This window comes from Primulina eburnea, chromosome 4 (assembly GCF_022965805.1).
Source record: "Primulina eburnea isolate SZY01 chromosome 4, ASM2296580v1, whole genome shotgun sequence".
In the NCBI taxonomy this organism is placed as follows: Eukaryota; Viridiplantae; Streptophyta; class Magnoliopsida; order Lamiales; family Gesneriaceae; genus Primulina; species Primulina eburnea.
Window position 1 is genome coordinate 987,599 of NC_133104.1, and position 20,630 is coordinate 1,008,228.

General features: G+C 33.8%; 2 protein-coding genes across 7 annotated transcripts; both read right to left on the reverse strand.

The window, feature by feature from the left end:
* Positions 1–1,716: 1,716 nt before the first annotated feature.
* On the reverse strand, positions 1,717–4,414 carry LOC140830445 (2-methyl-6-phytyl-1,4-hydroquinone methyltransferase, chloroplastic-like). Its single transcript, XM_073193751.1, has 3 exons — positions 3,714–4,414; positions 2,283–2,589; positions 1,717–2,102 (listed from the first exon to the last, which is right to left on the reverse strand). Exons 1-3 carry the CDS (start codon positions 4,196–4,198, stop codon positions 1,947–1,949), a joined length of 948 nt encoding a protein of 315 aa, XP_073049852.1. The 5' UTR covers positions 4,199–4,414; the 3' UTR covers positions 1,717–1,946.
* Positions 4,415–4,909: 495 nt separating this feature from the next.
* Positions 4,910–11,399, reverse strand: LOC140830446 (uncharacterized). Of its 6 annotated transcripts, none has more exons than XM_073193756.1 (14): positions 11,238–11,399; positions 10,424–10,545; positions 10,272–10,326; positions 9,278–9,366; positions 8,250–8,274; positions 8,096–8,134; positions 7,899–8,016; positions 7,581–7,765; positions 7,215–7,491; positions 6,772–6,938; positions 6,438–6,606; positions 5,903–6,241; positions 5,594–5,659; positions 4,910–5,473 (listed from the first exon to the last, which is right to left on the reverse strand). In XM_073193756.1, the coding sequence occupies exons 2-14, from the start codon at positions 10,499–10,501 to the stop codon at positions 5,119–5,121; spliced, it is 1,962 nt and encodes a 653-aa protein (XP_073049857.1). In that variant the 5' UTR covers positions 10,502–10,545; positions 11,238–11,399; the 3' UTR covers positions 4,910–5,118. The 6 variants fall into 6 exon arrangements, with proteins under 6 accessions (XP_073049857.1, XP_073049854.1, XP_073049853.1 ...); XM_073193753.1 differs by having other exon boundaries at positions 10,424–10,553; XM_073193752.1 differs by having other exon boundaries at positions 10,424–10,584; positions 11,238–11,395.
* Between the last annotated feature and the right edge of the window lie 9,231 nt (positions 11,400–20,630).

The window sequence follows — 20,630 nt, forward strand, 5'->3', positions numbered from 1 at the left end:
ACCAACATTTGGTGAACTTGCGTTTTTTTATTCGAATATCCAGTATTTTAATACATATTATGAGTATCTCATTTACAAAATCAAGTAACTCAATATTACTTGAAACTATATTTTTTTATATCAAAAAATAATCAAAATTGAGTCTTAAAAGAGTAAATCAAGTATATGTGAAATCAAATTAGCTACTATTTGTATTAATTTAGATAGCACGTTTTTTATTCACAAATCTCATCATCAATAAACATTCAATATTATCTTCGAACTATATATTTTGACATACTCAATCGAATTTGAGTATTTAGAAGGTAAAATCAAGTATTTGTGGACTCGAATTATGTATTATTTGTATTAATTTAACATTTTTACTTCACGAATTTCATCATCGATGTCACTTAATATTAACTTCAAATTATATTTTGGCATCCTCAAATAATTGGATATGAGTATTTATTGGGTAAAATCATTTATTTATAGACTCTAATTAGATACTCTTTGTACCGATTTAAGTATCACATTTTAACTTCACAAATGACACCATCAAAAGTAACTTAATATTACTTGAAACTTAAGTATTTTATTACACATGTGAAGTATTCAAATAGCCAAATCAAATATTTGGAACCCCAAAATATGTATTTTATCAATCAAAATAAGTACTTTTTTCTAATTCAACAATGAGTGAGAAACTGTGTTTTTTTCAAAAATTAGATGACATGAATAAGTCATCTTAATGGATTTCCAATTAAAATACCAACAATTATTGAATTTATTGTGATAGCTCGAAGATCCAGTGCTTTATTACACATTTGGAGTATTTCTAGAGTCAAATCAAGCATTTGGAACTCCAAAATAGGTATTTTGTAGGTCAAAATAAATATTTAATCTTATTTCATGATGAGTGATGACATATGTTTCTTATAAAAAAAATAAAATGACATGAATAAGTCATCCTAATGTATTTTTCATGAAAAGACCAACAATGACTTAATTTATGGTCAATGCTCGAAAATATAGTATTTTCTTATATATTTGAAGTATTCAAATAGCGAAATCAAGTATCTGAAACTCCATAATAGGTACTTTGTATATCAAAATAAGTATTTACTTTTATTCTATGATAATTGAGAAACAATATTTTTTAAAAATTATATTTTAAATGGAAAAGACATATGTAATGGTTGTGAATAAAATAATATATTTATTTAAATAATAAAAGGTAAAAATGTAAATTTGGTCTTATAAGGGTTAAAACTAAAAGTATATATTTTTCAGGTACTGATTCCTAAAAAAATATATCTATATACTGAATCTTAATTGAAATTTTGACAGAGGCATTTTTCTTAAATTTACCGTTACTTTAATCTTAATAATAAATAGTAAAATAAAAAATTTAATTCAAAATATATACACGCAAGTACAGAGTGCGTGGATGATGAGTCACTATCATTATTGAGTAAATTCTGAAGGTCTAATAAATAATATATAAACGTCAAAACTAATATCATTAGTATACAGTGGATGTCAGACAAAAATCGAAAAAAAAAATTATGTTAATATTTTTAATTAATGAAAAGTAATTCTTTTAATTTTACATAAATTTTTCATAATCATATAAATTTTTATTGGTATTACACATATGATTAATAAAAAATATATAAAAATATTTCTTCCAGATAAAAACCACAAGAAATGCACACCAAGAACCTGGTAGGAAAGTTGGGAAAATGAAATTATATTTCTTGACATTTTATTACATGACAACTTCCATCTTCCCGTTAAAAACATGAAACAACCTAGTCTACTAGTCCTCAAACAAGACAACATAATTTACACTAAGACCCCCATTAGCAGAACTGAAACGGGTTTATTTTTTTGAAGAGATGGCAGAAGACTATAAGATGAAAAGACCCGACACGAAGAAGAAACGAACCGGCTTGGGTACGCATCTATATAGGCTGGCCTTTTGGAATAATTTGATCTTTGAGCCACATGTAAATCGGCACCAGTACATAATACGTAGCCGCGATAGCACCAACAAGGAACCGTACGAGAAACATGAATGGATTTACTGGTTTTGAGATGTCTTCTGCCTTGGGACCAAGCTGCCATTGTAATGTGTATAAACGTTATTCAACAAGTAACTAAGACATTCGACTAAAGCGAAAATGTCAGATGACCATCGACGGAAAAGAACTAAAGAAAAAATAGTCTACACTCTGAAGTTGATTGTCAAGAAGAGTAAAATTAAGAGTGCGATATATAGAAGGATACAAGAAAATTACCTGCAAAGGTGAGTCTCCAGATGCAGGTTTTACAGCCGTAACGGAACATCCCATGATCAGCCCATGTCTGCGAACCCCACGATACCATTTTGGACCAATTCTCTTCAGTTTAACATCCTTGAATCCTGCCTTTTCAAACCATTCAATGTACTCTTCCTCCTTTGGGAAGAGCATCCACACATCTGCAAAGAAGCGAGATAACCAAAATGTTGGATGCACAGGCCCAATTAGACATGCCTTTCCCCCAAGTTTCAGAACTCTGTAGGCTTCCTTGATCCCACGTTGCGGGTCTGGCCAGTACTCAATACTGGAAAGATGCACAAAATCATTGAACTTCAGTAAGATAGTTGTAACTGTATGCTAATATTTCCAGTAAGATATGGAAAGATGCACAATCACGATGAAAAATTTCTAGTTGAAAAACTATTTGCTTAAAATAGTTGTAACTGTATGCTAATATTTCCACATTTTCTCATAACAAAGTGTCAGAATATCCATAAGTTGCTCGAATTCAACAAGTCCATTCCCCTCGACTTTTGCCTTGACATGTCCACTAACTTTTCATTTACAAATTCATAGAAGGAGGAACCAGGAAAGCAGTTAAAATCAATAATCACACAAGATAACATTTAATAGTTCACAAAAATGCTTCTGCATCAAAAGACACTGACCAGATCAGTTGAAATGTTAGTAACATAATTAAAATAGCACAAGAACGTCCATATGCAACATCTCTGTACAAAAATAAAAATCAACACATGTTTCAAACAAAATTTTAGGCAATCAAACAAAACTTGTGTAATAACTAAACCAATCAATAACCACAAAACAATATTCCACTACATTCCCTCATAGGCTCCTTGTCTTTAGCCTTGGCAAGCTGTTGAGGTGACAGGTCCAAAGAATTGTAACATTCTTACTTCCACAACGTTGACCATTCCCGAGCCTCCACCAACAGCAACAACATTCATACCACTATTATGAAAAATTTAATGATTGTTCCTATCTATGTACAAAATTTGCCGTTTTGAAAGTATTGGCTTCAAACAATTCCAACTCTTGTAAATGATTATACAGTCTTGATATAATTAAGTCTCATACTATCAAGTGGCTAAAATTCAATCCTCTTAACTCTTGCTTTGACCTGAGGAGAAGAGAACTTTTCGTGTACAAATTCACTCTATGAGGGACAAAGAAAGCAGTTGAAGTTCATAACAATCAAGTAATGCTAACATTTCGATGTTCCCAAATGCTTCTACGTTAAAAAATCACTAACCAAAGCAGTTGAAATATGAGACATAATCAAACTAACAATTTGCACAATCTCCAAAAGGTAACATCTCAGTTCAAGAACTAAAAGAGAGATATTATTGAAATCAAGCTTTAGGCAATCAAACAAAAACTTAATGCATAACAGCATTCAAGAATTACCTCCCCGCAGACACATATCTATCGGCGTAATCCGTTTCGAAAGGTAGATCCTCGGCATCACCCTCCATTATCCTACATTCCCTCAAAGGCTCCTTCTCTTTAGCCTTGTTAAGCTGGTGGGGAGACTGATCGAGAATTGTAACATTCTTGGCATCCACAAACTTAACTATTCCCAAAGTAGTGAAACCCGTGCCTCCACCAACATCAACCACAACCAAGTTTCTATCACTCAAATCAGCTGGCTCTAAGGCCTCATCCCTCATGTCCTCAGTCCAATGACCAGGGTTTATAATATGGTCATACACAATTGACAGAAACCTATAAAACCAAAAGGCCTCTTTCTTGTGTTGTATGAATCTGGGCTGTGAAACTGACCTGGAGACTGAAACACTGGACTTGGGAGAAATTATGGCTTCCTTCTTGGGAGGAGTAATCCTTGTTCTTAGAACCGGATTTTGAGCTCCATGGAGCATTGAAGATGCCATTAAATCACCAAATAGAAAGTACCCAGAAGTAAAAAGGTTCGATCTTTGAGATTACTTCCAAAATGTGAAGCATTCCCAACTAATTTATAAGCGAAAAACTCTTCGTTTCTTGTGGAAAAAGTGGCACAGAGTGCCACGACTACTCACGAATCCACTGCGCACTAAATTTGTGTGGGCGTCTGTAGCTTGTAGAGACGGTAATAGTTCTTGGCCAAACCATTGGGCTTGCTTTTGAATAGTTTTATTTTTATATAGCCTTGCCTATTAAATAGTTTTCATTATTTTAACGTAACAACCTCAAAATCATATTTTAAAAAATAGCATAGCCTTGAGAAATTCTATCTTTCGATTGATTTTTTGCACAAATTATTAAAAATTAAAAACATCAACATTTTGTATAAAGAAAATACAATAAATCATAAACAAAACATTTGGTTCATCTGTTTTTTTGTAAAACATATTAATCTTATTAAAATATCGTGCATATTTTAATTCGATGCGCGCTCATAAAAAATAAAATATTATTAGAATAATTAAATTCATAAACATTTTGGATGAGATGATTTTTACAAATTAATTTTTTTGGAGTCTGCTTTATTACTAATTTGTATTAAATAGTATTATTTTTTTAATTCAATTTATAATAATAATATTAATTCAATAATCCTTTTTATGTTCATATAATTCTGTCATGTTTATAAAACTATAAAATTGTAGTATTAATTAGTTTATAATTATATTATTAGAAATCTCCTACATCAGTCACAAAATAAACAGGCCAGCAAACTAATAATATCTAGAACAATGCAAACAAAATCTCAAATAGGATTCTCAGAGACGAATGATAACCAAGTGTATCAATATCACAACACAAACCAAGTATCAAAGTCTAGGATAATTTGTCCAAGCATCCCCAATCGCTAATTTAAGGCCTCCGGTGGACTTAAATCGTCATATGATACTAAACCCCTTCGTCCACCGGGGCTGAGTGAAGGGGATGACGGCTTCACTGGACGGTTTCTAGGAGCAGCTGCACCAGAAGATCTAGATTGAGATGAACTACGGCTCCTGGAGCCTGAAGGAGACCTTCCCCTGGCACGTGTGGGTTCATTATTCCTTGTTGGGCCAAGACGGGACTTTAATTTGTCACTGATTACAGGGCGCCTATCTGCAGGACTGGGACTGCGAACAGGGTTTCTATTATGGTTCCTGTCACGACCACGGTAGGGGACAGGGCTTCGAGAAATAGACCTGCTCCGGCTCCTCCTTTCATATCTAATATGAATGACATTAAAAATGAATGCCTACCTTGGTATATAGTAACATTTCAGGAAGACCAAAATTTGCCAAAATGGGGAAAGGGTGTTGTGAGCGAAAAGGGAGGGATTGTCAAACCTGGGTGGGCTCCTCCGCCTTCTGGGTGGACTCCTGTAATTTCTTGGTGGTGAGCGCTCTGAATATCTGAAAAATCGTCACAATTCCAAAAAACGGAACTAGAAATCGTGAGACCGAATTACATTTAAGCGTGTAAATAGGAACAGAGATGAACAGGCAGGTTCACAATTGCTTTAATCCATAATTAGTGGCCAACAATAGAGTTCATCTAGATAACATTTAAATCTACAAATATTGCACAACATGCCAAGCAGAGGGTGTAAATGTAACATCGCAAATCCAAATTTTCGTTAGGCGTCAGAAAATTACCTGTCATGGTACCTTCGAGTGTTTCTTCCACCATAACTATAAGATCTATATTCTGGAGATGGTGTACGATATTTTCTCACAAAGGAGTACCGTTCAGTAAATCCCCGCCCTTTTTTAATGCGCTTCTGAGTTCCACCTGGAGAGCGGCTTCTAGAAAAATTTCGACCTTGACCAGATGCAGAAGGTTGTGGTCCTTTGTTTGAAGGACGTTCTACAGGACTCCTTGAAGGATTTTTCTCAACTTGCTGGTCAGAAGCTCTAGGAAATTCATCATTATTTTGGAGTCTAGGACTTCTGCTCGGAGAGCCATGAGTATTAAATCTTTGCCTTCCATGAGGACTAAGAATCATTTAAAAAATAAAAAATAGTTGCGATCAACATCCCAGAAGGTCAACAATAATATAATCATTTTCGAAATTTTGGTGTTGAACATTGTAAAACTCAGTGAATTATGAATAGCTGCGAAAGCATGCGTTGATAAGCTACCTGAATCTTACTGACCCATCAGTTTTGTGAATTTCTAGGGAAATTTTACCTGAATCTTACTGACCCATCAGTTTTGTGAATTTCTAGGGAAATTTCACTCTTGTTGAGATCTGCCCCATGTCCGTTATTCAAAAGATTATTATTCTTCAGAGAAAACTGTCCCTCTTCATCAGTTGATGTATCCCTTGTGTGCTTTTGTTTCACATCATTTATCTTCACTGTAAATCCAAAGAAGCTGAATTTTACTCTTTAACTTCAAATATGTAGTCACATCGTAAAAAAACAGATACTACATATAGTAATACAAAACTAAATTTGTTTTGTTCCCTAATTGAGATATTTGAAACATTGAAATCATTTATTCACAGCAGCAACAAGAATACCAAGACTTTGACCTGCTGGCTTCTCCCCTTCTTTGCTCAACATCTTGGTTTTATCTGAAGATTTGCCCCTAGTCCTATTTTTTGCATCAGAGCTGGCACTTTTGCTACTGCTCGTGCTACTACTACCACTGCTGTTACTATCAGTATGACTAGAGCTTTCCACATTCCTGAATGAATTTGATAGGACACGTATCAATGAGAACTAGATCGGCAATATTAATGGTAGATAAATTGTGCCTCAAAGATTTGAATCCAAGATTTTGAAGGAGATGAAACAGTAGAACAGTTCCACTATCCTTTTTTTAACCACTTTTTGAATTAGTCACATCCTTGGCATTATATCCAGGAATTAAAATTAGTTCGTCATATTATAAAAGATCAGGGGCAAACATTATTCTCATGCTTGGCCCGATAAAATTAGGATAAAACTAAGCCAAAAAAACCTTTTGGACTTCCGTTTTGATCTTCCATTGCGTTGAGCTATTCTCCTTTTTTTCCCACGTTGGTGTCTTTCCCTTGTTGTCAACTTCCTCTTCTTCCTCCGTCTCCTATCACTGGATGAACTAGAAGAGTAAGTGTCAGACTCAGAATCAGTGTCAGAAGAGGAATCTGTCTCTGATGAAGAGGAATCTGAGTCTGTATCCGAAGAATCGGATGAGGAGTATTGCCGCCTTCTCTTTCTTTTAAGATCTTTAGGCGATGCTTTTTGATTACCTTTTCCTACATTGTGTCACAAGCTAACATTTAAAAAACAAAAAAAATGCTAAGAATCTAAAAGTCAACCACCTAACTCAAAATCGAACAGATACCTTTCTTTACTTCAACCTTTTTTGACCCAACTAAATTTCGCTTCTCAGTCCCAGATGTCTCACGGCTCTCACCACAATCCACGATTTTTACAAACCCAGATGGTTTTCCATCAGTCGTTCCTATCTGCTCAACTTTCTTAACAATTTCCATTCCTCTCACAACCTTTCCAAAAACAACATGTTTCCTGCAACATATAAGGAAACAATCACAAATCAGTTTTGCAATCACATCCGATTTTGCATACCCCGAGACCAAAATAAGGATGATGGAAATCATCACTTTAACATATTTGACTAACTAAGCATATAATCACATACCCATCCAGATGAGGTTGGCGTTTAAATATTATAAAGAATTGAGATCCATTTGTGTTTGGTCCACTATTAGCCATGGACAGAAAGCCAGGCTCGCTATGATCCAACTTAAAGTTTTCATCTGCAAGCAAAGAATAAATATGTAAATCATCATTAAAGAATGAGACAACTACATAAGCTCAAGCATACAAAAAAATCACCTGCGAATTTCCCTCCATAAATGCTTTCTCCACCAGTGCCTGCAAACCACTAAAAGGTTGGGCCTTACAAGTCTAGGAATGAAGAAGAAAGTTATACTAACTACCAAGCATCTGTCTCAAAGTACAAGAAACTGAACTAAGAAGAAAAACGTACCATTTCCTTGGGAAAAATCCCCACCCTAAAAAAAGTAAAAAACAGATTAACAATTCCAAATACTATCAACATACCTTGTAAAGCTAAAAGCATTCAATCACAGAAAAGGTAAGTGTGCACGAGTTTTCCCCCAGTCACCATTCTGAAAAATATTCAAGATAACAGCAAAAAAATAGAAATAATTTTCTTTCTAGCCGATTATGTCCTTTCGACAAGACGGAGAAAGAGGAATTTTGAAACAAAACATCACCAGCATACTTTCTATAAATTTCCGGCACTGACAAGAATTGCACATTACATGAAGACTTGAGAAATGCTTAGAAAAAGAACCTTATAAAAAATAAATATGTTATCATTATCTTTCAATTTATTATCTCATTCATCGTCATCTCATTCTTTGTCATCTCATCAGACTAGCCCAGCCGCGCTTAAGTCGAATTATCTACTATGACATAGCTAAAATTCCACACCGTTATTTTGTTTGTCCAATTGATCCAAAAATTATTATAGAAAATACGTATTGTGAGTAACTTTACACATCTCGGATCAAAATATAATCATGTATATATTTTTGATAAGATCGATTCAGTTACTATAGATCTCTGTCCCTGCCACACACGCAACCTCGGGAACAAATGAATCATGAAATACTTGTGCTTGCTGCCCAAGTTGCAATATGTTGCAGCTACTATGAAAAACAGAAATTCGAGAAATGAAAACTATTTGCAAATCAAACAGAGTAACAAATAGACAGGACAATAAATGCATGAGTCAATCTTAAGGGTCCAGGGTCCTTTTAGGTCTAAATAAAAGAATCAGACATGACAAGAAAAGAGATAGGGAAGAACATTACAAATCCTCTCAAACACTCAGATACGTTAGCAAATATGAATCCGAGCTAACTACTGTGAAAGCATAACAAAAATAATATGCATCCATGAAAACTAACGAAAAGACAGCAGATAACAAAGAAACAAGAATATGCTCTTCCGCAAATAATTGTGCTCTATAGAACATCGAGACCATACTTGTGTCATGAATCCTCTAATTATCCTATGAAATGTGGAACCCTTATAGTGCAGAGGTTTCCCTGTTGAGACTCCAATCCCTTTCTCACCTGCATGACATAAGTATGATTGACCAATCAAAAAACTTTCAGTGAACCCTATAATGTCTACTCCAATCAAATCTCAACATAGAAAGAGAAGATATGAGAGTGAATAAAGAGAAACCACATTTCTACTCCCATGAAAACTACGCCCTAAAGGTTAATCATTAACTACTAACTATATCATTCAAGTATGTGAATGTGAGTGAATCTAACAATCTTAGATGATCAAAAGTTATATTGTGCCTTACTACTTTTAAAGCAACACTTCATTTTTATTCTTACTCACCATTTTCCCAGAGATTTCCAGGAAGACAAATCTCTGTGAAGTACTGACTGATGGAGAATTGATATGTTGTGCAATGATTCTAATCATATATTAATTTTCAACCGCAAACATGTTACAAACAAATAAAATAACTTATATTGTGAAATTATATTTCACATAGTTGTCATTTTATTGCAAATGAAACAAAAATTCATGTGCAATTTAGTTTTGACTGTATTAAATATGTAACATAGCTACTTGTGGGCATTGCTTATAAAACAGCATAACAATTTCTTTTCACTTACAGTATGTTACTTCAAAATAGATATAATAAAATTCAAAATATAAACCCCAAATATCCACTTAGTGTATTTCAGATATGTCCCACTCTTTTGAATCAAAGACCAGAGATAGTAGAGGAATTAGTTATTGCTTTTCTTTCAACTTCCAACTTGGGTATGCAGAAATATATGCTTGGTGAAGAATACTATTGACATTCAAGTATCAGTATGCATCAAGACACCGGCGGTACTGCGATACATAAATTTGTAAGATCATTTCTCTAAAGGTATTGCTAATGCTATCGTCCAAGCAAAAAGTAGAGAGAGCTTTAATGTTGACAGTGCACATCAGCAATATACCATACCAGTGCAAAGTGCCCGAAAATTTTCTGCTGTCTTGGGCACAACATTAGCAAACAACTGCATTCCATCAAAAAGTAGAACGAATAAATAAGAAACAGGCAAGATGATATACAAAGATACAAGGTTATTGAAGGTCTTATGGTAAAGGAATCACCTCAATAACAATTTTTTCCTCGGGTCCTCCATCGATGGATACATCCAAGTAAACTAGTGGATTATCTATTTTCTTCATAGTTTCTCAACACTATGATGTTATCACTTAGGCAGAGGGATTGGCTGCAATACTTGAAAAGGATTTAAAGTTTAACCCGTGTTCTATGAGTTCCTCCTCATGCATAATTCTGAGTTGTTAGTAACCAAAAAAGTAGAATTAAAGCAACATTTGGTGCTCAGTAAATAAGAATAAAATAATTGACATGAACAACAATATGAAATGAAAATGCAAACTATTGGCACCAACCAAAAATGAGTGAAGGACTGATGTAATGAAAATCTGGATGTCAAAAACAAGTAAAAAAGTATTTTTTTAAAAAAGGATTATAGCCGTAGCTAGAAGCACATCGCAGTAGGTGACATCACAAAAGCATAAAACCTTAAGCCCAGAATCATAAATCAGAAAATACAACAGCCGAACTGGAGGACGAGAGAAATTGAGCAGTTGTCCGCAAAAACCGCAAAAAAAACCGCTAGAAGCATCAAAATCCTAGCAAGAACATTGCAGAGAAATTAGAATCTTCGATTCACGGAAACCCTAAGCATAAAACCTTAAGCCAAGAATCATAAATCAGATAATACAACTGCCGAACTGGAAGACTAGAGAAATTGAGCAGTTGTCCGCAAAAATGGCAAACAAAACCCGCTAGAAACATCAAAATCAAGAACATTGCAGAGAAATTACAATCTTCGATTCTTAAAAACCCTGAACCCTACTACTCGAAACATTCCTGCGCAATAAACAATGGATTTACCAAGTAGAGCACCAGTCTTTCTCGCGCGGAATCACGAGTAGCTACGAAAGATTCAGAGAAAAACCGAGGGAGCCCCTTCGTGCAGAGAAGAAGATTGGGCGTCGGCGGAGCTAGACAGTACTGAGAAAGTGAGGTTAACAGATTGATGCATAACTAGTATAAAAACACTGAATTGGTAGACGATTCAAATACGAGATTATTCATAAATTAGTAAATTGATACATAAATTATTATTATAATATAAACGACTTTATTTATTCTGAATTAAATAAAATTAAATTATTTTTAATTCCAATCATTATTATTAAATTCAATTAAAAATGTATTTTCTTTCGAGAATATTTTATCAATTATATGATAATAAATAAGTATCATACTATTTTATAAAAATAACAATTTATTAATTAATACAAATATATATAAATTGATAAATTATACAATTTTTTTATCTATATTATTATTACTAAAATTTCGTCTTTCAAGATATGCATATATTAATAAAATTACAATTCAATAGAATAATAAAAATAATAATAATTAATAACATTAATATATTTATATTTAAGTTAAAATACAAGTGTTATAAAGACATTCATATTAGTGGGTGTTATAACACCCAACAACTCCTAAAAGAAGTCTGGGTCCATATATCACACACATTATATTAACACATATGTTCGCTTACGTTCATTTTAACATCAATATTCATTGTTTGTGGGTATCACAGTCCACTTATCTATCTTTATTCTTATACAATTTAAATTATTATTAGTTAAAATAAATAATAATATTTTTAATTTTTTATGATTTAAAATTATTTCAACTTGTTTTCCTAGTGTAATTTATTTACAATTAAATTTGTGTAATAAATTTGAAATAAATGAGTGCAGCATAAGGGACAAAATCACGTTTGCATAAATTAAAAACATATAAATTAAACATTTCAAATATTAATTCACGGATTTGAGAGTATTAATTCACGGATTATGCTCAAATATGCTCAACTAGGTAAGAACAAAATTGCTAATGCACTTCACAGTCACGTAGTTCAGACTTTGTCCGAAGTTGATCATGAACTCCTTGGTTTGGACGAGTTGTGTGGGTTGTCATTTTCATCATTGTACAAATTAGTAACGTGACTCGTTTATATTCGACAATTATGTTGTGCAAAATAATGCATGTTATCATAATATGTTTTAACCATTCATGTACAGATAATGAGCTGGATCTCTAACAATCGCTCATCGAGCTTGGAGTACCTCAAATGTTCGTTCGACATCTTATGTTGCAGCCTATTGTCTCTCCTTAAAAACCTCTTATTGGGATCCCCCAAGCAAAGAAAAACCTTCATGAAAGTAGAACATTCGGGATATATTTCATATGTTAGATAATATCCCTTCGTATATTGAGTGTGGTTGACCGTGAAATTAATTTATGAGTATTTCTTTGCAAGATATTATTGAATATCGAAGATTCGTACAACACGTTAATATCATTATGTGAACTGGCAACACCAAAAAATGTAAGACATGCCCACAAGTCTTGAGACACGACTGCTTAAAGTACGATCGTTGGTGACCCATGATCTCTCATAAAATGACATTTCTAAGCAATTGGGCAAATTTTCCATTATAATTGTATGCAATCAAAGCAGTCTAACATGCCAGATTAGTCATGCCTCTACAAACATTTGAAGAAGATGTTGAATATCATCAGCATTTGGTTTTCTCAAATATCAATCACCAAATAGTTCGATCATATTTCCGCAGAACTTGAAAAGATATTTGATGGCCGTTGAACTCATACGTAAGTATACATCAAGATGGTTGACTGAGACTCCGTAAGCCAATTGACGAACTGCAGTCATGAATTTTTGTATTAGCTACGAGCCTTTTCTTCTAGAAACTATTTTCCAGTCGTGCATTTTTGTAGTGACTATATTTCAACTACTATTTTTCAACAGTTATTTTGCAAGGGCTAAATTACATTGGTTGAAAAATATATTAATTTACATTGAATTACATTAATTGAAATGAAAATTGCATTAATTGAAAGGAGATTACAATAATTGAACATTACAATAAATGAAAATTTCATATTTCATATTTCTTTAATATGTTGACATTGACGTTCATAAAAGATAAGTTGAATTTTGGCTTATGAGCTTTTGCTTTCATATCATCTATTTCGAGTTGTTTATGTTTCACTTCAACTTCAGCCATTTTAATACTTGTGTACCCAATAAACTTTGCAAACATATTGTCAAGCCCTCCATAGCCTATTTCACTTTGCCCTTCTTTTTTTTTTGTTCTTGTCTTCTTACCACTTGAATGATTGCTTTCTTTGTTTATATCTACATGTAGATTCACATCTTGGTTGGACGAGGTACTGCTTGGCCTTGACTCCGAAGTCATCGCCTTCTCCAATTTACTATCGTATTTGAGAATTCACATTCGGGCAATTGAGTCTCTGGGAAAAGAGTTGGAGTTTCCAATTCTTTGTCCTTCGGATATTTAAAGTGCATATCGATTGCTTGTGGATTAGAAAATCCATAAAAATAAGGCGACATGAATATATATTGGTCATATTTTTCCAATATTCGATGTGTATTTAATAAAGAGTTTGGGGAATTAGAAATTAGATTCAAAGTATTCCCAAAACCTTGGAAATTTTCACTATATGATGGAAAAAACATAAAAAAAATGTAATTTGATGTGGATATTGTGTAGAAGACTCAATTGAAAATTTTGTAGAATTTGTGAATTTTGGAAAGAATCGTTTTCTTCGATGTGTTTTGAATATTAATAAAACTTGTAAAAAATCATCGGTAGCAGAGAGGAGAGATTTTGGGAGTGATTTAAAATGTAGAATAATATATTTGGAAGAATGAAATAATTACTAAATAAATTGAAGAAATTTAAGCCATCAGAATCATGCGAATCACGACGGTGCTATGTCCTCCATACGCACACAGTTTTTTCTACATAATTCATGTTGAATATTTTTTCGAATTTTCAGCAAATTAATACTAAATTTTGAAAAATTAAAATGATGAGTAGACTTCTTTGACCATCCAAAAGCAACACCTCAAGGCTCTGTTGACAAATATTTAAATAATAATATTTTATCAATATATTAAATATTTTTTTGCTATATATATTATTTATATATGGAGATGTAACTTTGATAACATATAATTGTAATATAAATAGAGAAAATTAATGTTATTTTATTATATATTGAGAAATATTTTTAAAATATATTATATTTGAGTATATAATTTATCTATTGAGATATATTTTTATTAATTAATAATTATAGTTTAATAAAAAAAAGTATGATATTTTTTAAAAATATAATTTTTTTAAAAAAAATTAAAAAAATAATCTTGAAAATAAAACTGTGTACCTGATTGAATTTACTAATAATGATGGACTTTAAATTAATTTTATTTTTAGGAAGAATTGACTTTTTATTTCGATACCGATTGAGTTATTTACAATAATCTATATACTAATTTGACAATTTATCAACAGTTCACGTACTAAAATATATTTTACTCTAAAAAATATTATAAAAAACAATTTTAAAAATTTTAAATTTTATTATAATCTATTGATTTTTATACAAAGGTGCACACATTGCGTGCCAACGAGCACTGATTATAAATAAATAGAGATGATATATCTTACCGTACTGAAAAATACATACCATATATCTTATTGAAAATTACAATATTAAAAATATTTTTACTGATACCATACTGAAACTCAGTATACCGAAATTTTCAGTATGTACAATTCACATACCGATTAACTAAAATATTGCGATATATCGAGAAATTGGTATAGTAACGGTATATAATATCTCATATATATATTTTTTAAAAAGAACATTATTATTTAAAAATATTATATATTTTTAATTTTAGATATATTATTTTGATATTTCAGTATATATATAAAAAATTCAAATTTCATAATATTTTTGTACCGAATATACCAAAGATTTATTGGCTTGGTAGCAAGGGTGGGTCCTAAGAGCCATATGGTATTGGGTTCAAATTCACAAGTGTGAATATGTAACAATAATGAGTTATCCCGAGCTTGGTCTCTACCTGAGATTTTATCCAGTAAACGAGCTTTTTTTGGGGTCTTTATCTTTCACGAACGTTCTCATGCGTCGTTACTCATAACATTATCTCACCTTTAGAAAGTGGTTTTTTTCGTGTTCCTCAACACTCAAACATATGACCTCCACATTTTAAAGATCTATTTTATTTCCACTATGTATGATTTACGTCTTCATCTCCTCAAAATGCAATTTCAAGCTAGAGATGGAATGCACAGATGTTTTCTCCAAATCGTTGATCATATCATATTGCAGGGACGTAGCCAGGAAATAATTCGAGACTGGGCTACTAGCGACGACTCTTCCAAACACCGTCGCCGATCTAAATCGGCGACGGTTTTGAGTAAAAACCGTCGCTACTCAAAACCGTCGCTAAATGGCGACGGTTATGAGTAAACCGTCGTAATTTTAGCGATGGTTTTTGTAAAACCGTCGTTACTCAATCCGTTTTTTTTTTACCCTGGGCTATAGGCTAAAATTTTTAATAAATTCAAAATTTTTAACGACGGATTTATTACATCCGTCGCTAATCCATCTATATTTTTTACTCCGTCCAAAAATCTAGTCTGGGCTGGAGCCCACCCTAGTCTTTGGGTGGCTCCGTCCCTGTCATATTGTATCAGTAAGTAAAATTCTTGAAGCTTGAATTATATTAGAAATTTATTTTTTGAACTATATATATAACTGCAATAAAATAGAGTAATGAGTTGGAGATAAGATTAAATCCCGTCGTTGGATAAAAATACAATATGCACGTAAAGCCATATATTACTTGCATGTCATAGCGTATCTATGATTTCGATTAATGATTAATTCAAATCGTGTCCTTTTTGAAATTCACTAAACTATTAAATAGAATAAAATACATAAAAAATTATATATATTTTTCGTTAGAGAGAGTTTCCTTAAATTAGTAAAATAAGGTAACTTGATAGCTTAAAAAAACATTTTTACTTAATTAAACTCAAAATAAATGACTGATTAAATACACATTAGCACGTACGTACTTTTACTCGATGGTTGACTTTATTCATAAATCCATTTCCCCACCAAACCCCAAGAAAATATAGGTCGATCATCTTTTTATGGGACTGTCGCCACTTCTTGCTATTTTTTTTTTTGAACAAGAAACAAGCTTTTCATTACTCAATGTAACAAAATAACATCGTCCAGTAACCGATCTTCTAGAAATGATGGTGGCTCATGCCAAATAGATGGATTTAAATGTAAACAACTTTTTCTAGCTAGTAGATGAGCTAACTCATTTGCCTGTCTTCGAACCAAAGAAATAGAAAATTGACTCTCCCAGCTTATCAGCTCTCTACATCTTCCAATTATATCTCCAAACTCTGAAAAGTCATCTGCATACATTTTAATTGCATCACTGACACTTTTACAATCAGTTTCGAACATGACTCTATGTAAGCTCATTTGCGTAACCCAATTAATAGCCTCTAAAAGCCCCATAGCTTCTCCTTCTCGGATACTCGACAAACCTTCCTTGAAGGCAGTTCTAGCGGCCACAAACTGCCCTTTATCATCGCGAATAACCATGCCAAAGCCTATTACTCTCTGATCCTTAAAGAAGGCTACATCAACATTGCACTTTACAAACGTTGGTGGTGGTAATTTCCAGTGAACTTCGTCATTCCCATTGAGGACACCAGTTTGAGGATGCTGGTTTTGAGCATTAAATTGGGATCGTGCTTTAGCTTCAATCCACTCACATAGAAATGAATAGCCAGAGGTAGTAGCTTGAGCAGCAGGTAGGATAGAATCATTCCACAATTTATTATTCCTCTGTTTCCATACACTCCACAATATCATAGCAATCTTACCAACTATGTTTTCATTTGACACAGAGAGTACTTTGAACACAAAATCTGAGAAACTTTCAGAAGTATTTGAGAATGTGTCCATCAAGTTTAGAATACCAGCATGTGCCCAACATTCTCGGACATATTTACAAGCTATAAAAGTATGCCAAGTATGTTCTATATCCTGATCACATATAACACATGATAGAGGGGCAGAAATACCTCGTGAATTTAGTTTACTTTGAGTCGGGAGACACTCTCTGCATGCTTGCCATAAAAACATCTTCACCTTTGGAGGAATCTGCAGTTGCCATAATCGGCTCCAATTTCCTGGGACTTTTAGGTTATCTTGCGGTATCAATCTCTCCATTAAGACTCTGTATGCAGATCGCACAGTATACTTCCCATCTTTGCTAAAGTGCCAAACACGCATATTAGGATTTTCACTTAAAGTCAGAGGAATATTCTTTATCTCTGTAACATCTCTACTACTGAACACCTCCTCGATGAGCTCGTTGTCCCATGTCTTTGTGCCTGGAATCAGAAGGTCATTGACTGTTAAATCTTCTAAATCATTATTCATTGGTGTTTCGATGTGCATGTTGTTAGGGTCTCGTAGCCAAGCTTCTGACCAAACATTTATATGATGTCCATTCCCAATTTTCCATCTAACCCCTCTCTGTAAAATTGCTCGTGAGCTCCAAATACTACGCCACACAAAACTTGGATTATATCCCAAATTTGCATTTAAAAAATTCCCTCTTGGATAATATTTAGCTTTGAAAACTCTACTAACCATAGTATCTGGATTAGATAAAAATCTCCACCCCTGCTTCCCAAGCATAGCCAGATTAAAACCATGTAGGTCTCGAAAGCCTACACCACCAAACTCTTTCCTCATGCACATTTTATCCCAGGCAAGCCAATTGATACCTCGCGAACCAGCTTGTTTCGCACCCCACCAAAAAGAATTTAGCATCCTCTGTAATTCATCTAAACTCGACGTAGGGATTAAGAAAATATTCATGCAGTATGCTGGGATAGCTTGGCCAATTGCTTTCACCATAATGTCCCGACCTGCTCTTGACAACGGCTTTCGCCGCCATTGCTGGACTTTCCTCCAAATTCTATCTTTCAAGAAATTAAACACAGTCTTCTTACTCTTTCCTATCAATGATGGCAGTCCCAGATATCTTCCTGTATTTAACGGATTTGAAATACCGATGATTTGGGTCAGATTTGCTTTGGTTTCCTCGGGGACATTTGAACTAAAATAGATCCCTGATTTGTTGAAGTTGACACCTTGGCCCGAAGCTTGCTCATAAGTAGTCAAAATGATCTTCATGGCGTTACTCTCCGGGATAGTTGCACGGAAGAAAAACATGCTATCATCCGCAAATAGCAAATGAGAGATTGTTGGTGCACCCCTGCAAATCTTGGCACCATGTATAAGTCCCATATTTTCAGATTTTCTGATTAGGGCAGATAGACCCTCTGCACAGATGACAAATAAATACGGGGAAAGAGGATCCCCTTGTCGTAGCCCTCTTGCTAGATGTAGGGATGGCAATGGGCCGGGGCGGGGGCGGGTTTGTCATTCCCATCCCCATCCCCGAATGCCATCCCCACCCCCATCCCCGCCCACATCCCCGTTTTTTCGGGTTCGGGGAATCCCCAAACCCGAAACTTCGGGGATCAACTTACCATCCCCGTCCCCATCCCCATTTCAAAAATAATAATATGGCAAGACGATGACGGATTCGGATATTTTCTCAAACCAAAACTTATTATTATATATTATTATTTGATATAATTTTAATATTAATATTAATATCAATATCAACAATAATAATATTATTAATATTTTAAAAATTATATTATTAATACTAATAATACTATTATTTTATTATTGATAATATATTTTCGGGGCGGGTTCGGGGATTTCGGGGATGGGGATAGTAATCCCATACCCGCCCCGAACTACATCGGGGATTTAAAAAAATCCCCGAACCTGAACCCAAACCCGAAAAAATCGGGGATCCCCATCCCCGTTTCGGGTTTTCCCCGCGGGGCCCCAAACCCGCGGGGGAAATTGCCATCCCTAGCTGGATGAATCGGACCCACCTGATGTTTATTCACAAAAACGGAGTATTGGACAGTAGTAACACAAAGCATCATCCAACTTACCCATTTATTAGAGAACCCAAGCTTCAGTAGAATAAGTCGAAGGTACTCCCAATCTACTCGATCGTATGCCTTGCTTATGTCAATTTTGATAGCAGCATCTCCAATCCGACCTCTGTTTTTCCTTTTCATATGGTGTATTACCTCAAATCCAATCAATACATTATCAATTATAGACCTTCCCGAGATGAAAGATGATTGCTCTTTTGATATAATCTTTTCCATAACTCCTTTGATCCGATTTGATAAAACTTTGGATATAATTCTGTACAATACGTTGCATAACGAGATAGGCCTGTAATCCTTCATTGATTCTGGGTGATCACCTTTTGGAATCAAGACAACATTAATATCATTTAAAGATGATGGGAAAGCCATTTGTTCAAGCCATTGACAGCTAGCGAAGACAATATCGGGCCCAATCACGTGCCAAAAGTTTTGGAAAAATGCTGGATTAAAACCATCTGGCCCCGGGGACTTATCTGGGTGCATCTGAAAAAGTGCCTTCCTAAATTCATCTCCCGTAAAAGGTGCAGCTAGCATATTGTTTTCCTCTTCAGAGATGCATCTATTGACTGAATTAATCACCGGATCATAGGTTCCAGTAGAGGCCGCAAATAAACTGTGGAAATAATTCTGTACAACCCCACATATCTCATCAATGTCTTCATGGTATGTGCCATTTTCACCTCTTAACTTAGTGATAGTATTATTTTTCTTCTTCACTGAAGCAGCTGCATGAAAATACCTTGTATTAGAGTCCCCGTCTCTCAACCAATATGCTTTGGCTCTTTGCTGCCAATAGTCTTCTTGTCGAATGTACAAATCTGAGAGTTTATTCTTGAGATCATTATATTGCTGAACTGATGCATAATCATCTCTATCACGTAGGTTCTGAATCATAATCAAGATTTTATAGCCACTTCTTGCTATTTAAATCGTGAAAAATGGGAAAATAATAGTTTCAACCCTTTTACGTTTAAGTCACTCATAAAGTACTCAATTTTAATATAATTTCTAATTATTTGTCGATTTAAAAATGACGGTAATAAAAGCGATTGTATAAGCACACACCACTAGGGGTGAGCAAGATTTCAGTTAAGCCGAATTAACCGACCGAACCGAGCCAATTCGGAAATTCGGTTTTCAAATTAAAAAAATTCGGTTATATCGGTTAATTCGGTTCGGTTACGGTTTTCAAAATTTTTAAATCGGTTAACCGATATAATAAATATTATTATTTAATAAAAAATTTATTTAT